General features: G+C 36.4%; 3 protein-coding genes across 5 annotated transcripts; 2 read left to right on the top strand and 1 right to left on the bottom strand.

Moving 5' to 3' along the window:
- Positions 1 to 530: 530 nt before the first annotated feature.
- apom (apolipoprotein M) lies at positions 531 to 4,153 on the bottom strand. Its single transcript, XM_051917682.1, has 7 exons — positions 3,890 to 4,153; positions 3,063 to 3,202; positions 2,599 to 2,672; positions 1,328 to 1,435; positions 983 to 1,081; positions 793 to 831; positions 531 to 699 (listed from the first exon to the last, which is right to left on the bottom strand). Exons 1-6 carry the CDS (start codon positions 4,013 to 4,015, stop codon positions 815 to 817), a joined length of 564 nt encoding a protein of 187 aa, XP_051773642.1. The 5' UTR covers positions 4,016 to 4,153; the 3' UTR covers positions 531 to 699; positions 793 to 814.
- Positions 4,154 to 5,831: 1,678 nt separating this feature from the next.
- On the top strand, positions 5,832 to 16,764 carry LOC127495174 (tripartite motif-containing protein 16-like). Of its 2 annotated transcripts, XM_051861832.1 has the most exons (8): positions 5,837 to 6,047; positions 6,463 to 7,254; positions 11,861 to 11,956; positions 12,163 to 12,393; positions 12,538 to 12,691; positions 12,828 to 12,887; positions 14,312 to 15,276; positions 16,560 to 16,764. In XM_051861832.1, the coding sequence occupies exons 1-7, from the start codon at positions 6,021 to 6,023 to the stop codon at positions 14,839 to 14,841; spliced, it is 1,890 nt and encodes a 629-aa protein (XP_051717792.1). In that variant the 5' UTR covers positions 5,837 to 6,020; the 3' UTR covers positions 14,842 to 15,276; positions 16,560 to 16,764. The 2 variants fall into 2 exon arrangements, with proteins under 2 accessions (XP_051717803.1, XP_051717792.1); XM_051861843.1 differs by lacking the exon at positions 16,560 to 16,764 and having other exon boundaries at positions 5,832 to 6,047; positions 12,163 to 12,409; positions 12,540 to 12,691; positions 14,312 to 14,401.
- LOC127495195 (E3 ubiquitin-protein ligase TRIM16-like) lies at positions 16,341 to 20,767 on the top strand. Of its 2 annotated transcripts, none has more exons than XM_051861889.1 (8): positions 16,341 to 16,608; positions 17,232 to 17,267; positions 17,548 to 18,296; positions 18,500 to 18,595; positions 18,796 to 19,029; positions 19,117 to 19,276; positions 19,416 to 19,475; positions 19,936 to 20,767. In XM_051861889.1, the coding sequence occupies exons 3-8, from the start codon at positions 17,706 to 17,708 to the stop codon at positions 20,460 to 20,462; spliced, it is 1,668 nt and encodes a 555-aa protein (XP_051717849.1). In that variant the 5' UTR covers positions 16,341 to 16,608; positions 17,232 to 17,267; positions 17,548 to 17,705; the 3' UTR covers positions 20,463 to 20,767. The 2 variants fall into 2 exon arrangements, with proteins under 2 accessions (XP_051717849.1, XP_051717859.1); XM_051861899.1 differs by having other exon boundaries at positions 17,551 to 18,296.
- The last annotated feature ends 438 nt before the right edge of the window (positions 20,768 to 21,205 follow it).

Raw genomic sequence — 21,205 nt, forward strand, 5'->3', positions numbered from 1 at the left:
ATGCATACTCTATTATCCAGATATGCTTCAATATGGTTGTTTTTGAAACATCCATGCTGGATCAGAATCACTTGATTGTTGTTGCTCTTGCATGTAATTATATTAATATAATGGCCCTGCATTTACTGAAATTTACACTGTAGCCTTCATTTTTGACAAATTTGCTCCAGACATTATTAGTCTGGTTTAATCTCATGTAATGGTGGCAGGAAATTAACCAAGGCTTAGGAAAAATAACTCCAATGTGAGGGGGGGAAAAGTCCCTGTAGTTAATTCTAATGGGTTTCTCTTATCTGTTAACTAACATTTGATATATTTCATTATATTCTCTTGTGGGCTTATTGAGTTTAATATAGATTTAGTGCCTTAGGAGACTAGTGCGATATCTGTATTCACCATCTTAGAAGTGAGCGTTGTTGAGTGTATAGCTAATCTGAAGCGTCTTCGTGGAAAATAATTGATATCCTTTTATGAGGAGATGAATCTAGGATGATTATTAATATTTTTATAAACTCACAAAACACAAACTGTTTCATTGAAATATTGCTTTTATTTATTTTGAAGAAATCTCATTCAGAAAAATACATCAAATCAGAAAATGCAATTAATAGATCACCAGTAACAGTGAATCCTAATATCCATCAAGGCAGTAATTTATTGTAGATCTGGAGTATGTAGATCTCTGCAGCTGTCCGTGACCTTTAGAAGTGAGAAATTGTGTGAAGTAAAAAAAAAAGTGTAATTTTCAGTGAAAACAGAAGTCAGTTCTGGAAACACAATGTTTGCACTTACCCCTGTGTTTTAAGCTGCCTCCTCAAATTTTACATTGAGCTGAAATAAATGATACATTTATGATAAATCTCATTCTACTTAAACAATGGAACCACAGACTCATAGTTTCATCATATTGCTGGTCTTTGTTTTGCAATACTTAAGTTACATGGTCAAGAATGAAATGCGACAGACACAAACTTTGGCCAACCTTTTTGCTGAGGTACCTTGTAGAAATCTTCCATATATACACACTCCATTTTTGACTTAAATCCCTGTATCACTTCATCAGGTGTTTTTTCATCACGAGCTGCAATGGAAGACAGACAGACAGACTTTCATTATGAATAAAAGTGTGTTGTGTAACTGAATCACTTTGCATTGCAACTTCACATGCAGCACATAATATACAGTATTAGAGATTATACTTAAAGGTTTCAGAGGTGGGTGCATGTTTAATTAAACGTGTGTGCATTTTGTTTTCATTGCTGTCCAGTTTAATATGTTGCTCTGATCACATAGGTGGAGGGATACAATGATCAAAGATGATACTGACCGAATAACATAGCACTTATTTCCTCGTCTTCTCCCACTAACAGTATAATGATACATGAAGGGCAGTTTACGAACTTGCCATCCCAGACCAGTGCAATAGCATCAAAATCTGCTCAGAGAGGGGAAATAATATCATGAGAAATTATTCATCTTTAGGGGGAAAAAAACACTAGGCCTAAATAATGATTAACATTATAAAAGGATCTCTGGGAAGAAAATTGCTTGATACTGTATGAACCAACCCAATCTCACGGTAAAATGTAACTCTTTTAAGAGGTGGCGATTTTGTATGAATTCGTACGATGTGAACTGTAGGAAAATTTACGATTTCTAGAAAAAAGTAAGCATGAACACAAAGGTCCGACTCCTTGCCTAATATGGCAAGCCGTTTTGACTTTTATTTTTTCTCAGGATATGAATTCTTGATATCAACAATTCAATTTTTGATATCAGGAATTACATTTCCACTAGTAAAAACTAGAATTCTTGATATCAACAATTCAATTTTCACTAGTTAAAATGCTAATTTTTGATATCAAGAATTCAATTGGCACTAGCTGATATCAACAATTGAATTGCTAGTAAAAATGTTAATTTTTGATATCTTTCTGATATCAATATAATTTCAGATTTCTAAAATGGCTTTCTTACTAGTAACAATCACATTCATGATATCAAATACTAACATTGTCACTAGTGACAAATTATTGATATCAAAACTTAACATTGTTACTAGTAGCAATTCAATTGTTGATATCAAGAATAGATATTTGCACTAGTAACAAAATAATGGATGATATCAAAAATTATGATTTTTACTAGCAAGAATTGTATTTCTGATATGTGAAATTGGAATTTCAGTGATTTCTTGATATCAACAATTGAATTTGAATGACACTCTATAGTGACATTTTGCTAGTGAAAATACAATTACAGATATCAAGAATTCTAGTTTTTACTAGTGGAAATGTAATTCTTGATATCAAAAATTGCTATTGTTACTAGTGGAAATGTAATTCCTGATATCAAGAATTGAATTGCTGATATCAAGAATTCATATCCTGAGGATGAATAAAAGTCAAAACGGCTTGCCATACCCCTAACCTCACTAGATGAGTCACTGGGGCATAAGCAGATCGTATGAATTCATAGACCAATTTGCCAAAATAGTTACAAAGTGCCATGAGATTGTGTTGCATGAATCCTTTAATTAAACATGAATAATCAACGCTGAATTATTGTTTCAGTCTGATCAGATACATTTGTTCCTACCACTTCTAAACAGGAAAGGGTCCATCATAGACAAAGTATTGTAGGTCCAAGTATGTTTATGACAGTGATTTGCACTGTGGAGATATAAACAAAATGATTTTAATATTCTTGTAAAGTAATATGACCATATGTCAATGTGTGTGTGTGTGTGTGTGTGTGTGTGTGTGTGTGTGTGTTTGTGACATATCAAGACACAAATTTATATAATGACATGGGTATGACATAGGTATTACAAGGAGAGGGTGACTTATGAGGACATTACTCCATGTCCCCATTTCTCAAAAGGCTTATAAATCATAGTTTAAAAAAAAAAAAAAAAAAAAAAAAAGTAAAAATGTGCAGAATTTTCTGTGATGGGTAGGTTTAGGGGTATAGAAAATAGTTTGTACAGTATAAAAAACATTACGCCTATGGAATGTCCCCACAATTCACAAAAACAAACGTGTGTGTGGTTTTCCACTCACATGTTGGAGGACTCAGTCACCGTCAGGGTGTCGTTATCGCCTTTCTGGATGTGAAGAATAGCGTGGTCGGTGGTCTTGAAGTGCTTAAGATCATCTTCATCCCATACAGATACTGCCACAAAATGCCAAGAGCCCATATACTGCACAGGATTTTTTTAAAGAAATATTTGAATAAATATTGGAACAGGAAGTAGTCCTATATGTAAAATATACAATAAATAGTCTACAACAGGCCTAGCCTATGATATGAATAAATTCAGTCCATCAAATTCCTAAATCAGCACGAAAATCTATATATTACAAACAACTCTGCATTCTTCAACAAATCAGTGTTATTTAAGATTATAGTTTTATTGATATTTTGATGTTTTTCATGTTAATTTTAGTTTAATTTTTAGTAATTTCATTATGTGCATTTGTCATTTTATTCGTTTTTTTAATACTGCTATTAAGGTTTCATTTCAGTTAACAGAAATGTTTTTAATACTTTTAGTTTTAGTTAACGATAATAACCCTGCCACAAAGCCAAGACTGACTTGACATTACGTTGCTGCAACATCAGGGTCGTGCAGGGTTCGACATGCACAATTCGCACAATTCATACATTTTATATGCAACCAGTCACTAAACTATTTTCCCACATGAATGAGTTTACAGAAGATCTGGATGCAGGCATTTAGGCAAAGATGAGGCATGTGAGACACACAGCACAATATTTACCAGATTTTGTTCAGCTTATAAAAGAATCTTTGAGGTAAATGAATTCACTATACAGTAATAGAAACATGAAGTGTATGTATAAAGACAATGACTTTAAATCCTCTTACCTCATCAGTATTCAAACGAGAAATGGAGAGAGGGGCTGGAGGAAGACATGGCACCATGACCTGCATCCCAGCATAAAACAGACCCATTAGTGAGCCAAAGGCACTCCATAATGTGCTCATAAGCATGGCTGTATCAATGAATGCAATACACGATACACAACGAATGCTGATGTCTTCTAACTGGCAGATGCTTTGAGGGAGATGTTTTAATACAGTGCTCGAGGGGACTTTCACCCCAATTTGTTAGCCTTTTCTGTTTGTTATATATTCCAGTAATGGATAATGCGTATTTGTCAGGGCAATGTGCAAATACACCCCAATACGTCTGTCCTTGTCCTGGACCACTACCCACGCACCCTGTGGAAAAATACGTGCCAAAATGGAGGACAATGTGACGATGTGGTTTAGCTTCTTAATGTCTCATAAATAAATCTTGATGGTAAATATACACAGAACTCATGGAAAAGGAAATATCACAAAAGAGATCACTTGGTTTCTCCTAGACAGTAATGAGAATAAAAAGAACGAAATGGACACTTCTGCTTTAGTCGTACTATTTTTCCATTCAATTCATGTTTATTGTGACCTTTGGAGCAATGGTTCCATTGCACTTCAGCGCTTTGTAATCAAACCTTTTTTACAGTTTGTTCAGATACATTCTCTAGATGTCTACAGTACGTGGAAATAGTAAATGATTTTGTGGAAATACATTTTTACAAAAAGGACTTTTGATACTGCTGCTGAAAAACAAAAGACATTTCAGTTGTACAATAACTATTGATGTCTCTATGGCTTTACTGTAAGCAGTTCATTTTATGCTTTTGTAAAATTATTATTATAAATTAGTATTTGATTCTCATGATGTATGATTATATGATATTATAAGATGATATTATGAGAATAAATTCATAAAGAAACAAAACATTGAATGCAGCAGAACTACTTTGACAGGCGGAACAGTCAGAGTAGTGAAGGAAAGTCCAATACAAAATTGAATGTTATTTCACAGTTACATGTTTTTCACATTATTTTACAGTGGATATGTAAATTTACATTCTATTTCAGTAATTTCACGGAATTTTCAAAATCTGTAAAATAAAACAGTAAAATTACAGATTTTTTTTACAGTGTACTGAAGAATCTGTGTCACTCGAATCACCATTCAAAGCAATGGTCTTAAGAGATGATTCAAAGATCATTGTGGTCACTGTATGTGTGAAGAGTAAACTTTTTCTACCATGAATATGTGCTTTTAAACTGATACCTCATAATGAACACAAAGGCCCTGTTTACTGTTTGGTATTAAGATGTATTTTGGTTGATCGAATCACAAGTGGACGAGGGAGACACATACATGTTTACACCTGGTATTTGAATCCATTTCTTTTGTCCACTTTCAACCACTTCTGTCCTGATTTCTTCAAGGGGAGTGTCTATATAGGCAGGTAAATATATGTTTTTTTTCCCCCAGATCTTTCGATCTAATGGACAAAATAAGCTTGCACAATTTACATACGAACGCATCCAGAGACGACGGAAAAACATACAGCTTTCATTTCTGCTCTGACAGCCGCAAGAACCACACCGAACGCTGTGACTGTGTGTTAGAAATCAGGAATGGTGAGAGAACATTGTGCTTGGTATGTTTTTTGTCTTCAAAACAAATTTAGGTCTTCAGCTGTCTGACTTGCACTTCCCATAATGTTTATGCATTAGGTCAGTAGGCAGAGAGTAGGCGTTCTATACATTATCTTTGGTTAGTACATTTGTAAACTGCATTAAGGTTGTTATTTGCATATTTATGAAGTTGTTAAGACAGACTGGACAAAAGCAATATGCTACGAATAAGCAAGCCAGTACTTTGGGCCACTTACCTCTTTTATAAAATAATCTGGCAACATCATGTGATTTCAGCACAAGCACATTAGACTTTGTTATGTCAAAAGTTAACGTTTGAAGGCAGGGGAGTTGATACCACTACTAAATGATCTAAATGCAGTGCTGTTTCTTCTTAGCCTACTGATCTAAAGTGTTTTAAGTAAAAAACTCTTTACAGCTTAAAGCAGGGGTTTTCAAACTATTCTTTGTCTACAACTCTGCATAGCCTCATGGAACGCGCTGATGATGTGTGATGTCTGCACGAGCAGGGTGCGTGGAGGTATGGAAATACATATGTTGACAGGCAGGTAGGACATCGTATCATTGCATTCAGACTGGATACAATGATTGGAAGAACATTTTTTGGTCATGAGAAAAAAAATATTTAGACCACTTCTATTATTGATTGCTATCAGGATGTGAAGAACGTGGCATGTCCTCTTACACACAGAAGCAACTGGCACATGATACATTTGCCACTAAAACTTGTGGCAAGTGACACTGAAAATTGATAAACCACTGATTCAAAACAAAAGGTTCAGTAATGTTTCAAAGCTACATGAAGCAGTGTTTCGAAATCGGTCATCACTTTTTTTATTTGTGCATGGGGTTATTATAGTACAAGATGAATTACAGTCATCAAAGTATGTTCATAAACTATAAACAATTAATGTCTTAATTGGTCTATTTGTCAGGTCTACTGGACATTTTATTATGAAGCCACTGTGTACTGTGAACTTTACATGCGTCACACCTGGCAGACCTGTTTTTGTGCAAACCAAACATTCCAAACACGGAACCAGGAAACTACTTATTCTCTCATGTTCTGGAAAATGAAACTTACTCGTCATTCCGCAGTTGCATGCTTGTGTCTGTCTGTGAGCGCATGCAGTAAAATGGCAGAATCCAGTATTTCAGTGGCTCAAGGCCAGTTCAACTGTTCAGTCTGTCTAGATCTACTGAAGGATCCAGTGACCATTCCCTGTGGACACAGTTACTGTATGAACTGTATTACAGACTGCTGGGATCAGGATGATCAGAAGGGAGTCTACAGCTGTCCTCAGTGCAGACAGACCTTCACTCCAAGACCTGTTTTAGGTAAAAACACCATGCTGGCTGAAGTGGTGGAAAATCTAAGGAAGAGAAAACTCCAAACCTCTCAACTTGATCACTGTTATGGTGAACCTGGAGATGTGGAGTGTGACATCTGTACTGGGGACAAAAACAAAGCCATCAAGTCCTGTCTGGTGTGTCTGGAATCTTACTGTCAGACTCATTTTGAACGTCATGAAGAATTTCACTCAAGAAAGCGACACAAAGTGACTGATGCCATTGGGCAACTGCAGGAGATGATCTGCCCTCTACATGACAGATTGCTGGAAATGTACTGTCGTACTGACCAGATCTGCGTATGCATGCTGTGTATGGTGGATGAACACAAAACCCATGACACCGTAACTCCTGTTGAAGAGAGGACTAAGAAACAGGTATGAGACAGACAAAGTTTTAACTTATTTCTGCATTAATATGTCATGTCTAGTTTTGGTTTGGTTTTATGTTCATTTTCATGTCTTTAATTTTGAAATTCTCATAGTCATGTTTCCCTTGCTCCTCATATTTTGATAATAACGTGACTTATTCATGTTTCTATTGTAATTGCTCGGTCAATTCTTCTTCTTCTCTGAAATGAATCACAATTTTGAGGGCCTAAACATGCTCGAAAACTCAGGAAACTTTACGTGTGAAATGGGTTTCAGAATTAGGTGTGGCAAAATGGCTTGATAGCGCCACCTACAAAATTTCAAATAAGCACCCTTCACGCTACGTTTCACGGACAAGTGTGAAATTTGGTAGACACATGTAACAGCCCAATACCTACAAAATCTGAAAACCCAACAGGAAGTGAGATATTTTGAATTTTCTCAGCCATTTCCAGACATACTTTAACAAACTCCTCCTAGAGCTTTAATCAGATCAACATCAGATTTGGTCACCTAATCTAAAGGCCTTTGCGACCATAAATTGTGAAGATCTTGAGTTTTCACTGAAGGATATGTCTGTGGTGGCCTGACAAAATTCGATGTTTCACCATGAAAAAGGAAGTTGTTGTAACTCTGGCATACAATGTCCAATCTGTCCCAATCTTCACATGTTTTATTAGAGTCCTGGCCTGAAGACATCTACATGGCAATATTCAGTTACAGTCATAGTGCCACCTGTGGGCAACAGGAAATGACATGTTTTACACTGTGATTAACTCCTCATAGAGATTTAACCAGATCAACATCATATTTGGTCAGTCTAATCTTAAGGTCTTAGTGATGTTAAATTGTGACGGTCTTGAGTTTTCACTGAAGGGCGTGTCTGTGGCGGCCTGACAAATTTTGATGTTTCGCCATGAAAAAGGAAGCTGTTGTTACTCAGGCATACAGTGTCCGATCTGCCCCAAACTTCACATGTTTTATTAGAGTCCTGGCCTAAAGACATCTATATGCCAATATTCAGTTAGTCATAGCGCCACCTGCTGGCAACAGGAAATTGCATGCTTTGCACTGTAATTCACTCTCAGAAACACATTTGTATATGCCATGATGTACCAAACATGCTAGAAACATGTTAAATAATGCAACACTTGGCTAAGTGCTAATGTTTGCAATTAACGCCACGAAACTGGAAGTTGTTGCAACTCAGGCATACAACGTCCGATCTGCTTCAAACTTCACCTATTTGATAACAGTCCTGGCCTGAAGACATCAACAATATTCAGTTATAGTCAAAGCGCCACCTGTTGGCAGCAGGAAGTGTGGCACGTCGAAATGACTTTACCATATTTTTCCTGTATTTACTCGCTTACATGCGTGTCACCCACTATTCATGGTTTTCCTAAGGCCACCAGGTGGTGGTGGCCCCGGGTGAGAGGGCTCTTTCATCGCTGCTTGCAGCTTTAATTATATTTATTTTTATTGTTATTACAAATTTTATTACATAAACAGAAACACTACACAGCAGTTAAAATCTATGGTGCATGTAACTGTGGAACATGTAACAAAAACACATGTATTTCATGTATTTAACATTGTACATTAACATTACACTGAAGGTCGAAATGGCCAGTGTGCCCTTCTGTGCCTCCGCTGCGCGATTGTGCCATTGTGATTTAATGTGCTATTTTTTTCCACCGTGTCCGATATTAAAATCAGTGCAACACACTTTGCAAAAGGTGTGGGTATTGTCGAAATGGCTTTGAGATATGAAATTAAATTCTTTCATCCAGCTGTTGTTAAATTTACATGTATATATATATATATATATATATATTTTTTTTTTTTTTTTTTTTTTTTTTTTGCCGGACCACCGAATTTTCTCCTCCGATTTCTACCAGTGATATCAACAGCGCAACTGGGTTGTAGGTTACCAGGTTGAGGTCACAAATGGGTTTAAATTTGTATGTCGATTGTGTGGGTAGAATGCGTTTCATACAAAATTTGGCAACTGGACAACCTTGGAATAATATACTGATGTGATTATTCATATAACGAGGTTTGGGCCATACAGATTACAGAAGTTTGCCAGGAGAAATAACAAAAGGGAGGCGGGAAATGGGTGTGAAATACGAGAGACTCCCGGGAAAACGGAGTGTTGACAGGTATAATCACTGCTGAGCCTGAAACGTAGAATCAACAGGAGAAAGATTGCATATATCGTTGAATTACCACACAGAGGTACACAATAATATATCTATCTCTGTTGGACCACCATCTTCTCTTTAATTAAAAAAAAAAAAAAAAAAAATCATTATACTTCTTCTATTTTTATTAGCGGGAGGCAACTAACAATTAAGGTGCATATCCGCCACCTGCTGTACTGGAGTGTGGGCCAGAGATTAGTATTTTTTAATTATAAAAAAAAAAAGTAATTAATCATTTAAATGCTTTCCATTAATCCAGTTTCTTTCAGAAAAATAAATACAGCTTTATTGATCTGCTCTTCATTTACTATATTCTTAAGGTTCAACACACTCACCCCATATTTCTTTAACTCATCTTTTAACCTTATTCTATGGGTCTCATATTTAATGCTGTGACAAATAACATGTTCCACTGACCCTTCTTCCATTCCACAATCACACATACCTGAAGGATGCTTTCTCAATAAATACATTGTTTTATTTAACCCTGTATGTCCTGTCCTCATCCTTGATATTATGGTTTGCTCTCTGGGAGTTCTTCATGTTGATTTCATTTTTCCCACTACTTGTTTTATCTTGTATAAATGATGTCCTTTACTTTTTTCATCCCATTGTATTTGCCATGCATTCATTACATCAATGCGTATTATTGTTTAATTTCTGCTTTACTATATGATACCTCCATTATTCTGTCTTGCTTTAAAGCTTGCTTTGCTTAAACATCTGCCATCTCATTCCCTCAATACCCCTATGGGCTGGAATCCACATAAATCGAACTCTTATTTCTATATGATTTACAGAATTTCATATATTTCATAAACAATATCAGGTCTGTTATGAGATGATAAAAGACTGTAAAGAAACCAATGCTGATAAACTATCTGAGCATATTACTGCCATATAAGCTTATTATGTTCTACCTTTTGTACTACATTTAAGATAGCTACCATCTCAACTGTAAATACTGTTAAATAGTCAGGTGTTCTTTCCCTAATATTTATCTTTAAATCTGGAATAACAAATGCAAAGCCAGTATTTTCACTCTTAGGATCTTTTGATCTTTAATCGAACCAAACAGGCCAAGTGTGAACGCACCCTAGTCTCTTTATTTAATCTTGTATGTGTAAATCTAAAATCAGTGAGGGAAACATCCAAGGTGGTGGAGTCATTGGATAAGGAATTATACTTTTTCTAAACATTCATTATCTAGCCAAGTTTCATATTTAAGTTCATATTTTCATGTTTTTAAAAATTTACTAAGAGCACTAACAGCCCTACTCTATGTCTTAAAACTCATTTATTAATGAGTTATATTTATTACTCATTATATTAATTTAAAAATACCCAAATTTTATTTAAAACTATTAAAACCAGTATCATATGTGAGCACAAATACACACACAGCACACACACCCTCGAATGCAATCATGCACACATATCCCTGTCCTCGTGCCTACACTTTAATATGACCTAATAAATAAATACAGACTGTAGGCCTAAGCATTGAAATAAATTATAAAATCTGAAGACTATTTAATATTGTTGTAAGTTTAAATTATATCATAATTTTAACTAAAACATACAAATAAGGAGGAACCTATATATAGGCCCAATAGGGATATACCCTTTGGCACATGACATCCACTGTAGTGGACAGATGTATTTTCTAAGATGTATTTTGTAACATCTTATTTAGCTGAAAAATATGTTTTTGTACCTGTACTTGGTGCATCTCCTCTTCCCTCTGCCTTTTTGAATATATGATGCAATATAGGCTATGAAAACAACAAAGAGATACAAATACACTAATTAAATGGAATCATGGACAAGGCTTTGGGTATTCCCCACTTGGTGGTTGGGACATGGTACTACAACTTAAATGGTTCAAAATGGCTTCCAAATATCTGTCCACATAGTGGACACCATGCATGAAAGGGTTATTCTATTATTATGAATAAGTTTCAATTTAAGCTCAACAAATTCTGCTAAGATTAATGAAAACCTATGGCAGAAATTTTCTAAGCATAGTTGTATTGTAGGAGATTGTATTTCGAGTCTGTCAATTGTATTCACACCTTTTGACCAGATGCCTGCAGCGAGCAATGTTCGAAGCAGCCTGCATGCTTAGAAACAGTGAATCATTCGCAAATCAAATTGATTTGAAGTTTTAAAGGCTTTTATTTTCTTCTGTCACAAGTTTAGTATATGAGTATGTGTGTGGTGTGCGTATAGCGCAGTTAAAATTCAACACTGCAGTATTATATAGATATAGGCTATAAATGGATAAATAGATGTAAAAAAGTAAAGAAACTTTGACACAGTGGGGACACATCTTGCCTATAATAATTTTGTGATATTCAGTTTCATGTATTACTGCGGTTTACTGTAATTTGTTTGTCCTGCAGAAATGCTTGGAAGAGACCCAAAGTAAATTCCAGCAGATAATCGAGGAGAAACAGAAGGAGCTTGAGGATCTGAGAGTGGCTGTGGAGTCTCACAAGGTGAGTTTTGGAGTTTGGAGCAGAAGAACAACTGCTGGCTGCTGGAAGAGCTGTTTCAGACTCAGTTAGGACTCTCCTCAGTCAGTCAGTGAGGAGCCAGTGCTGGAGCCCTTTCCTGTCCCACTGAAGCCCACTGTGGGGAACAGGTGGTGTGAGGGACCAGTAAGAGCTGATTCTAATGCGTCTCTCTCTGTGTGTCCTAACAGCGCTCTGCACAGGCAGCAGTGGAGGACAGTGAGAGGATCTTTACTGAGCTGATCCGCTCCATTGAGAGAAGCCGCTCTGAGGTGACACAGCTGATCAGGGATCAGGAAAAGGATGCAGTGAGTCAAGCTGAAAGACGGGTGGAGCAACTGGAGCAGGAGATTGATGATCTGAAGAGGAGAGATGCTGAGCTAGAGAAGTTTTTACACAAAAGTCACATCCATTTCCTCCAGGTAACAGATCTGAAATGTAGATAATTAGTGTATAGTAAGGTATTTAGCTCAAACATTTACCTCAGCATCTTCAGGAATCTGATTCAGACATTTCCATGAATCTGATTTTCTGTTTTTCCATTGTTCATCTTTGTGTCTGTGTAGAGTTTCCAGTCTCTTTCTGTCCCTCTTGGATCTACAGACTCACCCAGCATCAGTTCTTGTCTCTCTTTTGATGATTTAAGAACTTTTGTCTCTCAATTCAAAGAGAAACTGCAGCATGTTTTTAAAGAAGAGGAAGAAAAATTATTTAAAAGAGGTAAAGTACTGAAATATTCATTGGCTCTTAGTAGTCAGTATAATATAAACACTATAATCCCACAACACATTGCATTAACAATATAGGTGGATGGAAATTAAATATTTTTACATTGAAATCTGTTGCTTTTCCATAGTGAGACACATTGAGATGATTCCCACCCCTGAATATGAGAGCAGGGATAAGTTTCTACAACGTAAGTTATTTTGAAAACACGAGCACACACACAGGAAGAGATGCTTAGTGCAGGTCAGTTTATGAATACTGATAAATCAAACTGTTTATTCAATTTATTTTATTGAAAACACTATAGGGAAACATGACACATTCTCAGATTAATTGTCTAATTTGCTCGTTTACTGTTAATACCAGGCCTAATAAATAAATAAAAAAGAATAAACATGAAAATCACCTTTACTTTCTATTACACAACAGATAATTCTGGTCCTCAAATGAAATGGACTGAGCAGCATTCAAAGAGTGCTGATACAGTGGGACTCTGCTCGTCTGTGTCTACACATCCCAAACAGACTGTCAGAGTGTCTAACATTGAATAATTTATTCAACCAATTTGTTCAAAAACACTGATTCATTCAGGAATTAAGTAAATGACTGCCATCATTATGGGTGAATCACTGAATCTTTCACTCAACCAGTTTGTTCAAAATGCTGATTAATTCAGGAACATCGCTACTGTGTGTGGCTGTGAGAAGATTCTGCTGAAGCTTTGTTTAGAAATTTTGTATTTTTACTGTGGTTCTATATTTATACTTACTTCATTTGGTAATGGAGCAAAAACACACAATGTAACTTGCAATTTTGCGACTAAAATGTCAGTTGCTCAGTATCAACTTTTGGTTTTAAAATCACAGACATCTTGGTATTCTGACCAGCAGCACGATGTTGTGAGTGTGATATTGCTTACTGTCTAAAGGTGCAGTCAAATTTAACATTGCAAAATTTCACAGGCAAATTCCATTCATTTCAATATGAATCCGTGTTTTGAGTCTCGCTTGAGGGCAAAAAAGCTCCAAATGCAGATTTTGCTCATGTTCAAGTAGGTCATGCAAATTCACCGTGCTGACCAATGACAAAAATCTGCTTGGTATGAAAGTGACTTCTATGTGAGCAGTGCTACATACATTGCTACCCTATTGACAATGGAAAATGGACCAGTTTTGTCTGCAAAATTTAGGTGAAATGTGACTGCTCCTTAATTGACTATTTTTGTTAAAACATGGATTCTCTATTAGAAAAGGAAAACATATCAATAAAAGCTATTCTTTCTATTCTATTCTTTATCAAAAATGTAAAAAACCTTTTATTTATAGTGGACTTGGTAAGAATTAAGATGACTTTACAGACAATACAATCTATTAAAAGTCTCTAAGAGAAATAGAAAAATAAAAATTTTGGCTAACCCGGTAATGCTGAAGTTATAACAAGTGAAAATGTGAAATATTAAGTTATTATTATATTTATGTCTAGAGTTATTCTTTTTTGCTATGATGCACACCATGCATCACCTTTCTTTGTTGAAAAAAGAAAAACAAACAAGTTAATTTGCTGTTTTAATGATTGTTATTCAGATTTACTGATTGAAATATGTTTTGTTTTCAGATTACCAGTGGTTCAATCTGGATTCAGACACAGCACATCAATACCTCAGGCTAAGGTGGAATAGAATAGTTACTAACATGAATGAAGTCCAGTTTGATCGTAGTAATCCAGAAAGATTTGAACATTGGTATCAGGTGTTGTGTAGAGAGAGTGCGTGTGGACGCTGTTACTGGGAGGTTGAGTGGAGTGGTTTTGTGGGTATATCAGTGTCATATAAGACCATCAGAAGGATGGGACGGAATCCTAGGGGTGAATTTGGATTTGGTAATCAGTCTTGGCGGTTGTCCTGCTCTGACTCCAGTTGTTCATTCTGGCACAATAGCCAATGCACTTCACTCCCTGTAGTCTCCAGCTCCTGTAGAATAGGAGTGTATGTGGATCACAGTGCAGGAACTCTGTCCTTCTACAGCGTCTCTGACACAATGACCCTCATTCACAGAGTCCACACCACATTCACTCAACCTCTCTATCCTGGGTTTTGGGTTCACTATGATTCAAAAGTACAATTGTGTAGTCCAGCAACGCAATAGATTACAGACCTTCTACACATTATCTTTTCCACTATCAGGTTGAATGGATCTGAATATGGTGACAAACAATCCCTATTGCATTTCCACTTAAGCACAGTTCAGCACAGTATGATTACAAACCGGTCTGGATTTCTGGGCACAGTGAGGTAATTGTGCTCCACTGTGTTGTTGGAACGGCTGTTGTGATGTGATGGTGGTTGTCTAGTAACCTACATTGTTTTTCTTCTTCTTCTTCTTCTTTTTTTTTTTTTTTTGTCAGAGAGATACATTTCTTAAACTCATTAAAACTCATATCCATATATAATTTGTAAAATGTTATGTCAGTAAAAGACATTTGTTGCTAGTCTTGGAATTTTTATCTTTATTATCCTCCATGCCACGCTTGCTTCAGTGTTTACCAGAGTATCAGCTGTCGCCAACTCTTATGAAACCAAGGTAATGTAGTCCATATTCTAATACTAGTTTTGTAGCATCACAGTGGAAAAAGAAACTGTAAACAGATCAGGTCTAGTTTATAAGCAATGAATTCTGTCTTTGAAATAACATTTTATGAGAATCATCTAATTTTAGAGTAATAATCACTTGAGCAATTGAGTTTGAAGAATCATTAATTATTCCATTGACATACAATATGACCATCTTTGTTCTCGTGATTGAATACATCATAATTAGGATGAGTGGGTCATAATTTTAGTTTATGTAGTTTATGCTTAGCTTTTATTTCTTGTGAATATTTACATACCAGTACATCATGGACACAATTGGTCATTTTCTGTGAATTTATTAAAGGATTAGTCCACTTTCAAATAAAAATTTTCTGATAATTTACTCACCCCCATGTCATCCAAGATGTCCATGTCCTTATTTCTTCAGTCGAAAAGAAATTAAGGTTTTTGATGAAAACATTGCAGGATTATTCTCCTTATAGTGGACTTCAGTGGACTCCAAACGGTTGAAGGTCAAAATTAGTTTCAGTGCAGCTTCAAAGGGTTTTAAACGATACCAGACGAGGAATAAGGGTCTTATCTAGCAAAACGATTGGTCATTTTCTTAAAAAAAAAATACAACTGCATATGCTTTATAAACACAAATGATTGCCTTGCAAGTGCTTCCGCCATTCCACCTTCCGTATTCTTCAAAAAGCTTACGCTGTATATCCTACGCCTTCCCTATTCTACTTAAGGAAAAAACAGAACTGGCGCCATTAGTTCTGTAAGTTGAATAAGGAAGGCGTAGGACATACAGCGTAAGCTTTTTGAAGAATATGGAAGGCGGAAGCACTTGCAAGGCGATCATTTGTGTTTATAAAGCATATGCATTTGTATTTTTTTAGAAAATGACCGATTGTTTTGCTAGATAAGACCCTTATTCCTCGTCTGGTATCGTTTAAACCCCTTTGAAGCTGCACTGAAACTGTAATTTTGACCTTCAACAGTGGAGTCAATTGAAGTCCACTATAAGGAGAATAATCCTGGAATGTTTTCATCAAAAACCTTAATTTCTTTCCGACTGAAGAAAGAAGGACATGGACATCTTGGATGACATGAGGGTGCAAATTATCAGGAAAATTTGAAAGTGAACTAATCCTTTAAGAAAGTTAGTTTCTTGAAAGTTAGTCTTTTATGTAAAATATCTTACTCAGGACAGTACTAAATAAAAAATAACATGCATATTGTATGATCCCGCTTACTTTGTTAAAATTATTCACATTTTCACAGATTCTGCAAGGGGTTCACAAACTTTCAAGCAGCACTGTATAAACACCAAGTCAGTGATAATGCTGATTTAACTTATGAATTTAAGTACTAATCACAATAATCTGCTTTTATATGCATTGGTTGAAAATAAATAATGAATCTTGTTTTTTCTTTCTCCTTTGTTCATATGCAATGTTTCTTTTCAATAAAATTTTTTGAAACAGTATTTATTAATTAGTGAAGTTGAATCACTATATATTAGATTTCCCTCACAGTAACATTACAATAGTAAATGGTCATATTACACAGAATAATCTGTATTTTTTCCCAATTTATCTACATGAATAACTCCTCATTAGAGTTACAAATCAAAGACTTTGAGACACAAAATTCCTTGATTAACTGTTTATTTTCTATTAAATACACCAGACTAGCTGCAAATATGAATGTATCATCTATCATAACAAACTCTTTAAACAATGTATCCTGTACATTTAAGTACATCTGACATTCAGGTGAAATTGTGTATTTCATATTGAAGGTATAAGAGTCTTAATGTGCTCACACCAACTTTCTAATGCTGGCTTTCATATGGTCCTACTTCAGTATGGATACATATTGTGTAATGTATGTGTATAATGTATAAAAAAAACCTTGGATTTCATCAGAAATATCTTAATTTGTGTTCCAAAGATGACGAAGGTCTTACGGGTGTGGAACGACATGAGGGTGAGTAATTAATGACATATTTCACTTTTGGGTGAACTAACCCTTACTTATTCCCTGCATATCATAGGAAAAAGTGATTGCTGTATTTACTCTAGAATGGAAGAAACCAGCTTTGAAATTGAATGTCATAACATTAGAGAGTATATTTCTAAATGCACAGAAACCGTTAAGGGTGTATGATGTTCTGTTCAAATATTTGCGATGCAGAATTGATTAAAAGGATTTAGTTTTTTTTTTTTTTTTTTTTCCATCTGGGGCTGGGCTTCACACGCCTTTCCAGTAGGTGGCGGAAATTGACCTAAAGCAAGAAGAAGACCGATTCGAGCACGAACTACACAAACACAGAAGCAGGAAACTACTCTCCAGTTCAGGAAAACGAAACGTATCTGTCGTTCGGCTGTTGTTGGCTTATCTCTGTCTGTGAGCGCATGCAATACAATGGCAGAAAGCAGTATTTCAGTGGCTCAGGATCAGTTCAGCTGTTCAATCTGCCTGGATCTACTGAAGGATCCAGTGTCCATTGCCTGTGGACACAGTTACTGTATTAACTGTATTACAGGCTATTGGGATCAGGATGATCAGAAGGGAGTCTACAGCTGTCCTCAGTGCAGACAGACCTTCACTCCAAGACCTGTTTTAGGTAAAAACACCATGCTGGCTGAAGTGGTGGAGAAACTCAAGAAGACAAAACGACAAGCTGCTCGTCCTGCTCAATGTTACACTGGATCTGGAGATGTGGAGTGTGACATCTGTACTGGAGACAAAAACAAAGCCATCAAGTCCTGTTTGCTGTGTCTGGAATCTTACTGTCAGACCCATTTTAAACGTCACGAGGAATTTCACTCTAGAAAGCGACACAAAATGACTGATGCCATTGAAAGACTGCAGGAGATGATCTGCCCTCTACATGACAGATTGCTGGAAATGTACTGTCGTACTGACCAGATCTGTGTATGCATTCTATGCATGGCGAATGAACACAAAACCCATGATACCGTATCACCTGCTGAAGGGAGGACAGAGAAACAGGTATGAAATAAGAGCAAAGTTTAATTTCTTTCTTTCTTAATGATATGCTTTCCCCCCAAAACGGTGACATTGCAATATATCTACTTTTGCAGATATATGAACGGATAAATAGGAACTAGATTTCAAAATTAGAATTAAGACATCCCACAAGTTCATAACAGACAGTCAGACACAAGTGTTACTGTAAGTTGTTTGTCCTACAGAAACACTTGGAAGAGACCCAGAGGAAATACCAGCAGAGAATCCAGGAGAGACAGAAGGAGCTTGAGGATCTGAGAGAGGCTGTGGAGTCTCACAAGGTGAGTTTTGAGCAGAAGAACAACTGCTGGCTGCTGGAAGAGCTGTTTCAGACTCAGTTAGGACTCTACTCAATCAGTCAGTGAGGAGCCAGTGCTGGAGCTCTTTTTCCAGTCCCACTGAAGCCCTCTGTGGGGAACAGGCTGTGTGAGGGACCAGTAAGAGCTGATTCTAATGCGTCTCTCTCTGTGTGTCCTAACAGCGCTCTGCACAGGCAGCAGTGGAGGACAGTGAGAGGATCTTTACTGAGCTGATCCGCTCCATTGAGAGAAGCCGCTCTGAGGTGACACAGCTGATCAGAGACCAGGAAAAGGTTCTTATAAGTCAAGCTAAAGGACGACTGGAGCAACTGGAGCAGGAGATTGATGATCTAAGGAGGAGAGATGCTGAACTAGAGCAGCTTTCACACACAGACCATCACATCCATTTCCTCCAGGTAATAAAGATCTGAAAAATAGAACATTGTGTTCAGTAAGATAGAAGGAATCTGATTTTCCTGCTGTTTGTTTTTGTGTCTGTGTAGAGTTTCCAGTCTCTCTCTGTCCCTCCTGGATCTACAAACTTGTCCGGCATCACTGTCAGTTCTTGTCTTTCTTTTGATGATTTAAGAACATTTGTCTCTCAGTTGGAAGAGAAACTGCAGCATGCTTTTAAAGAGCAGAAAGAAAACTTATTTGGAATAGGTAAAGTATTGAAACATGGATTTACTCTCCTAAATGTTAATATAATGAACATCATGAAAACAATATAATCCTACAACACAATGCATTAAAATACATGATTAAATATTTTTACATTGAAGATCTCTGATGGTTTCCACAGTGAGATACATCGAGATGATTCCCACCCCTGAATACGAGAGCAGGAATGAGTTCCTACAATGTAAGTTTTTTTAAAAATATTTATTATTTTTTCCCTATAAACATGAGAACACACACAAAAAGAGAGGACAGAAAGAAAGCCAAAACGGTTGTTTTATCCAAACAAACAAACTATTCTTTCTGAATAAATATCTAAAATAAATTTTACATGTGGTACACTTGCTGAAGATTAAACAGAATTAGAAAAATTTCAAAACTTTACAGACGATACAATCTAAGTTTCTAAAATATAGTAAAATCAATGTAATATTTAGGTTAACCCAATAACAAAGCTTAAGTTATAACAAATGAAAAAAGTGATTTAGTTTTTATTGTATTTGTGTCAGTGTTATTCTTGATTGCATAATTGTTGCACAACATCAATCACATTTCATTGATGAAAACATAAAAAACAACAAACGTATTTGCTGTTTTAATAATTGTCACTCATATTTACTGATTGAAATGTGTTTGGTTTTCAGATTACCAGCGGTTCACTCTGGATTCAGATTCAGCTCATAAATACCTCAGGCTCTCTGAGTTGAACAGGGTGGTTACTAACATGAAGAAAGCCCAGCCGTGTCGTGATCATTCAGACAGATTTACTCATTTGTCTCAGGTGTTGTGTAGAGAGAGTGTGTGTGGACGCTGTTACTGGGAGGTTGAGTGGAGTGGTGTGGTGGATATATCAGTGTCATATAAGAGCATCAGAAGGAAAGGATGGGGGGATGACTGTGAGCTTGGTTGTAATGATCAGTCCTGGTGTTTGATCTGCTCTGAATCCAGTTGCTCATTCGGTCACAATTACAAATTGACTGAACTCCCTGAAGTCTCCAGCTCGTCTAGAATAGGAGTGTATGTGGATCACAGTGCAGGAACTCTGTCCTTCTACAGCGTCTCTGACACAATGACCCTCATTCACAGAGTCCACACCACATTCACTCAGCCTCTCTATCCTGCTTTTTTGGTTTGCTATTATGCACAAGTGAAATTGTGTGATTCAGCCTAACAGATTACAGACCTTTTACACATTCAGTGCTTTTCCACTATCGGGTTCTGAGAAATGTGAGGATCGGTTCCTGTTGAATCTCCACTTAAGCGCGGTTCTGCTTGGTATTATTGCAAACTGTTCTCGGTCCAGATGATTCTGCAAGTGCTGGTGGAACCCCTGTAGTGATGTCATGATGCTTTTCTAGTATAGTAGCATGTGTGAACTTTCTACATGCCTTATTCATCAGTGATAATATGCTAGTTTGCTAATTAAAAATATCATTAAATATGTCAATATGTCAAGTTAATAAACTTTTTCCTTTATTTTTATGAGATCATCATTCATAACGCATTCGTCCCAGAGTGTACCTAGAGCAGGGATGGGCAACTGCAGAGTTTAGCTTTAACCCTGATAAAACTCTCCTGCCTGTAGCTTAGGAATCCCGATGACCTTGATTAGCTTGTTCAGGTGTGTTTGATTAGGGTTGGAGCTAAACTCTACAAGACAGTGGCCCTCCAAGACCAAAGTTGCCCATCCCTGACCTTGAGTATCAGTAGTTGCCAACTTTTGTTTTGCCAAGATAACATACATTCTAATATTGATTTTGTAGCATCACAGTGGGAAAGAAAACCTGTAACCATCCAAATTTTTTTTTAGACTTGCACTGTTTAAATACAAACCATTTTGCCCGATGTTGGAATTGCCATCCCACTGGTTTGAACTTCATATAGAATCAGTAAGTTTTTATGGGTTCTGTTTTC

This window comes from Ctenopharyngodon idella, chromosome 2 (assembly GCF_019924925.1).
Source record: "Ctenopharyngodon idella isolate HZGC_01 chromosome 2, HZGC01, whole genome shotgun sequence".
Classification (NCBI taxonomy): domain Eukaryota; kingdom Metazoa; phylum Chordata; class Actinopteri; order Cypriniformes; family Xenocyprididae; genus Ctenopharyngodon; species Ctenopharyngodon idella.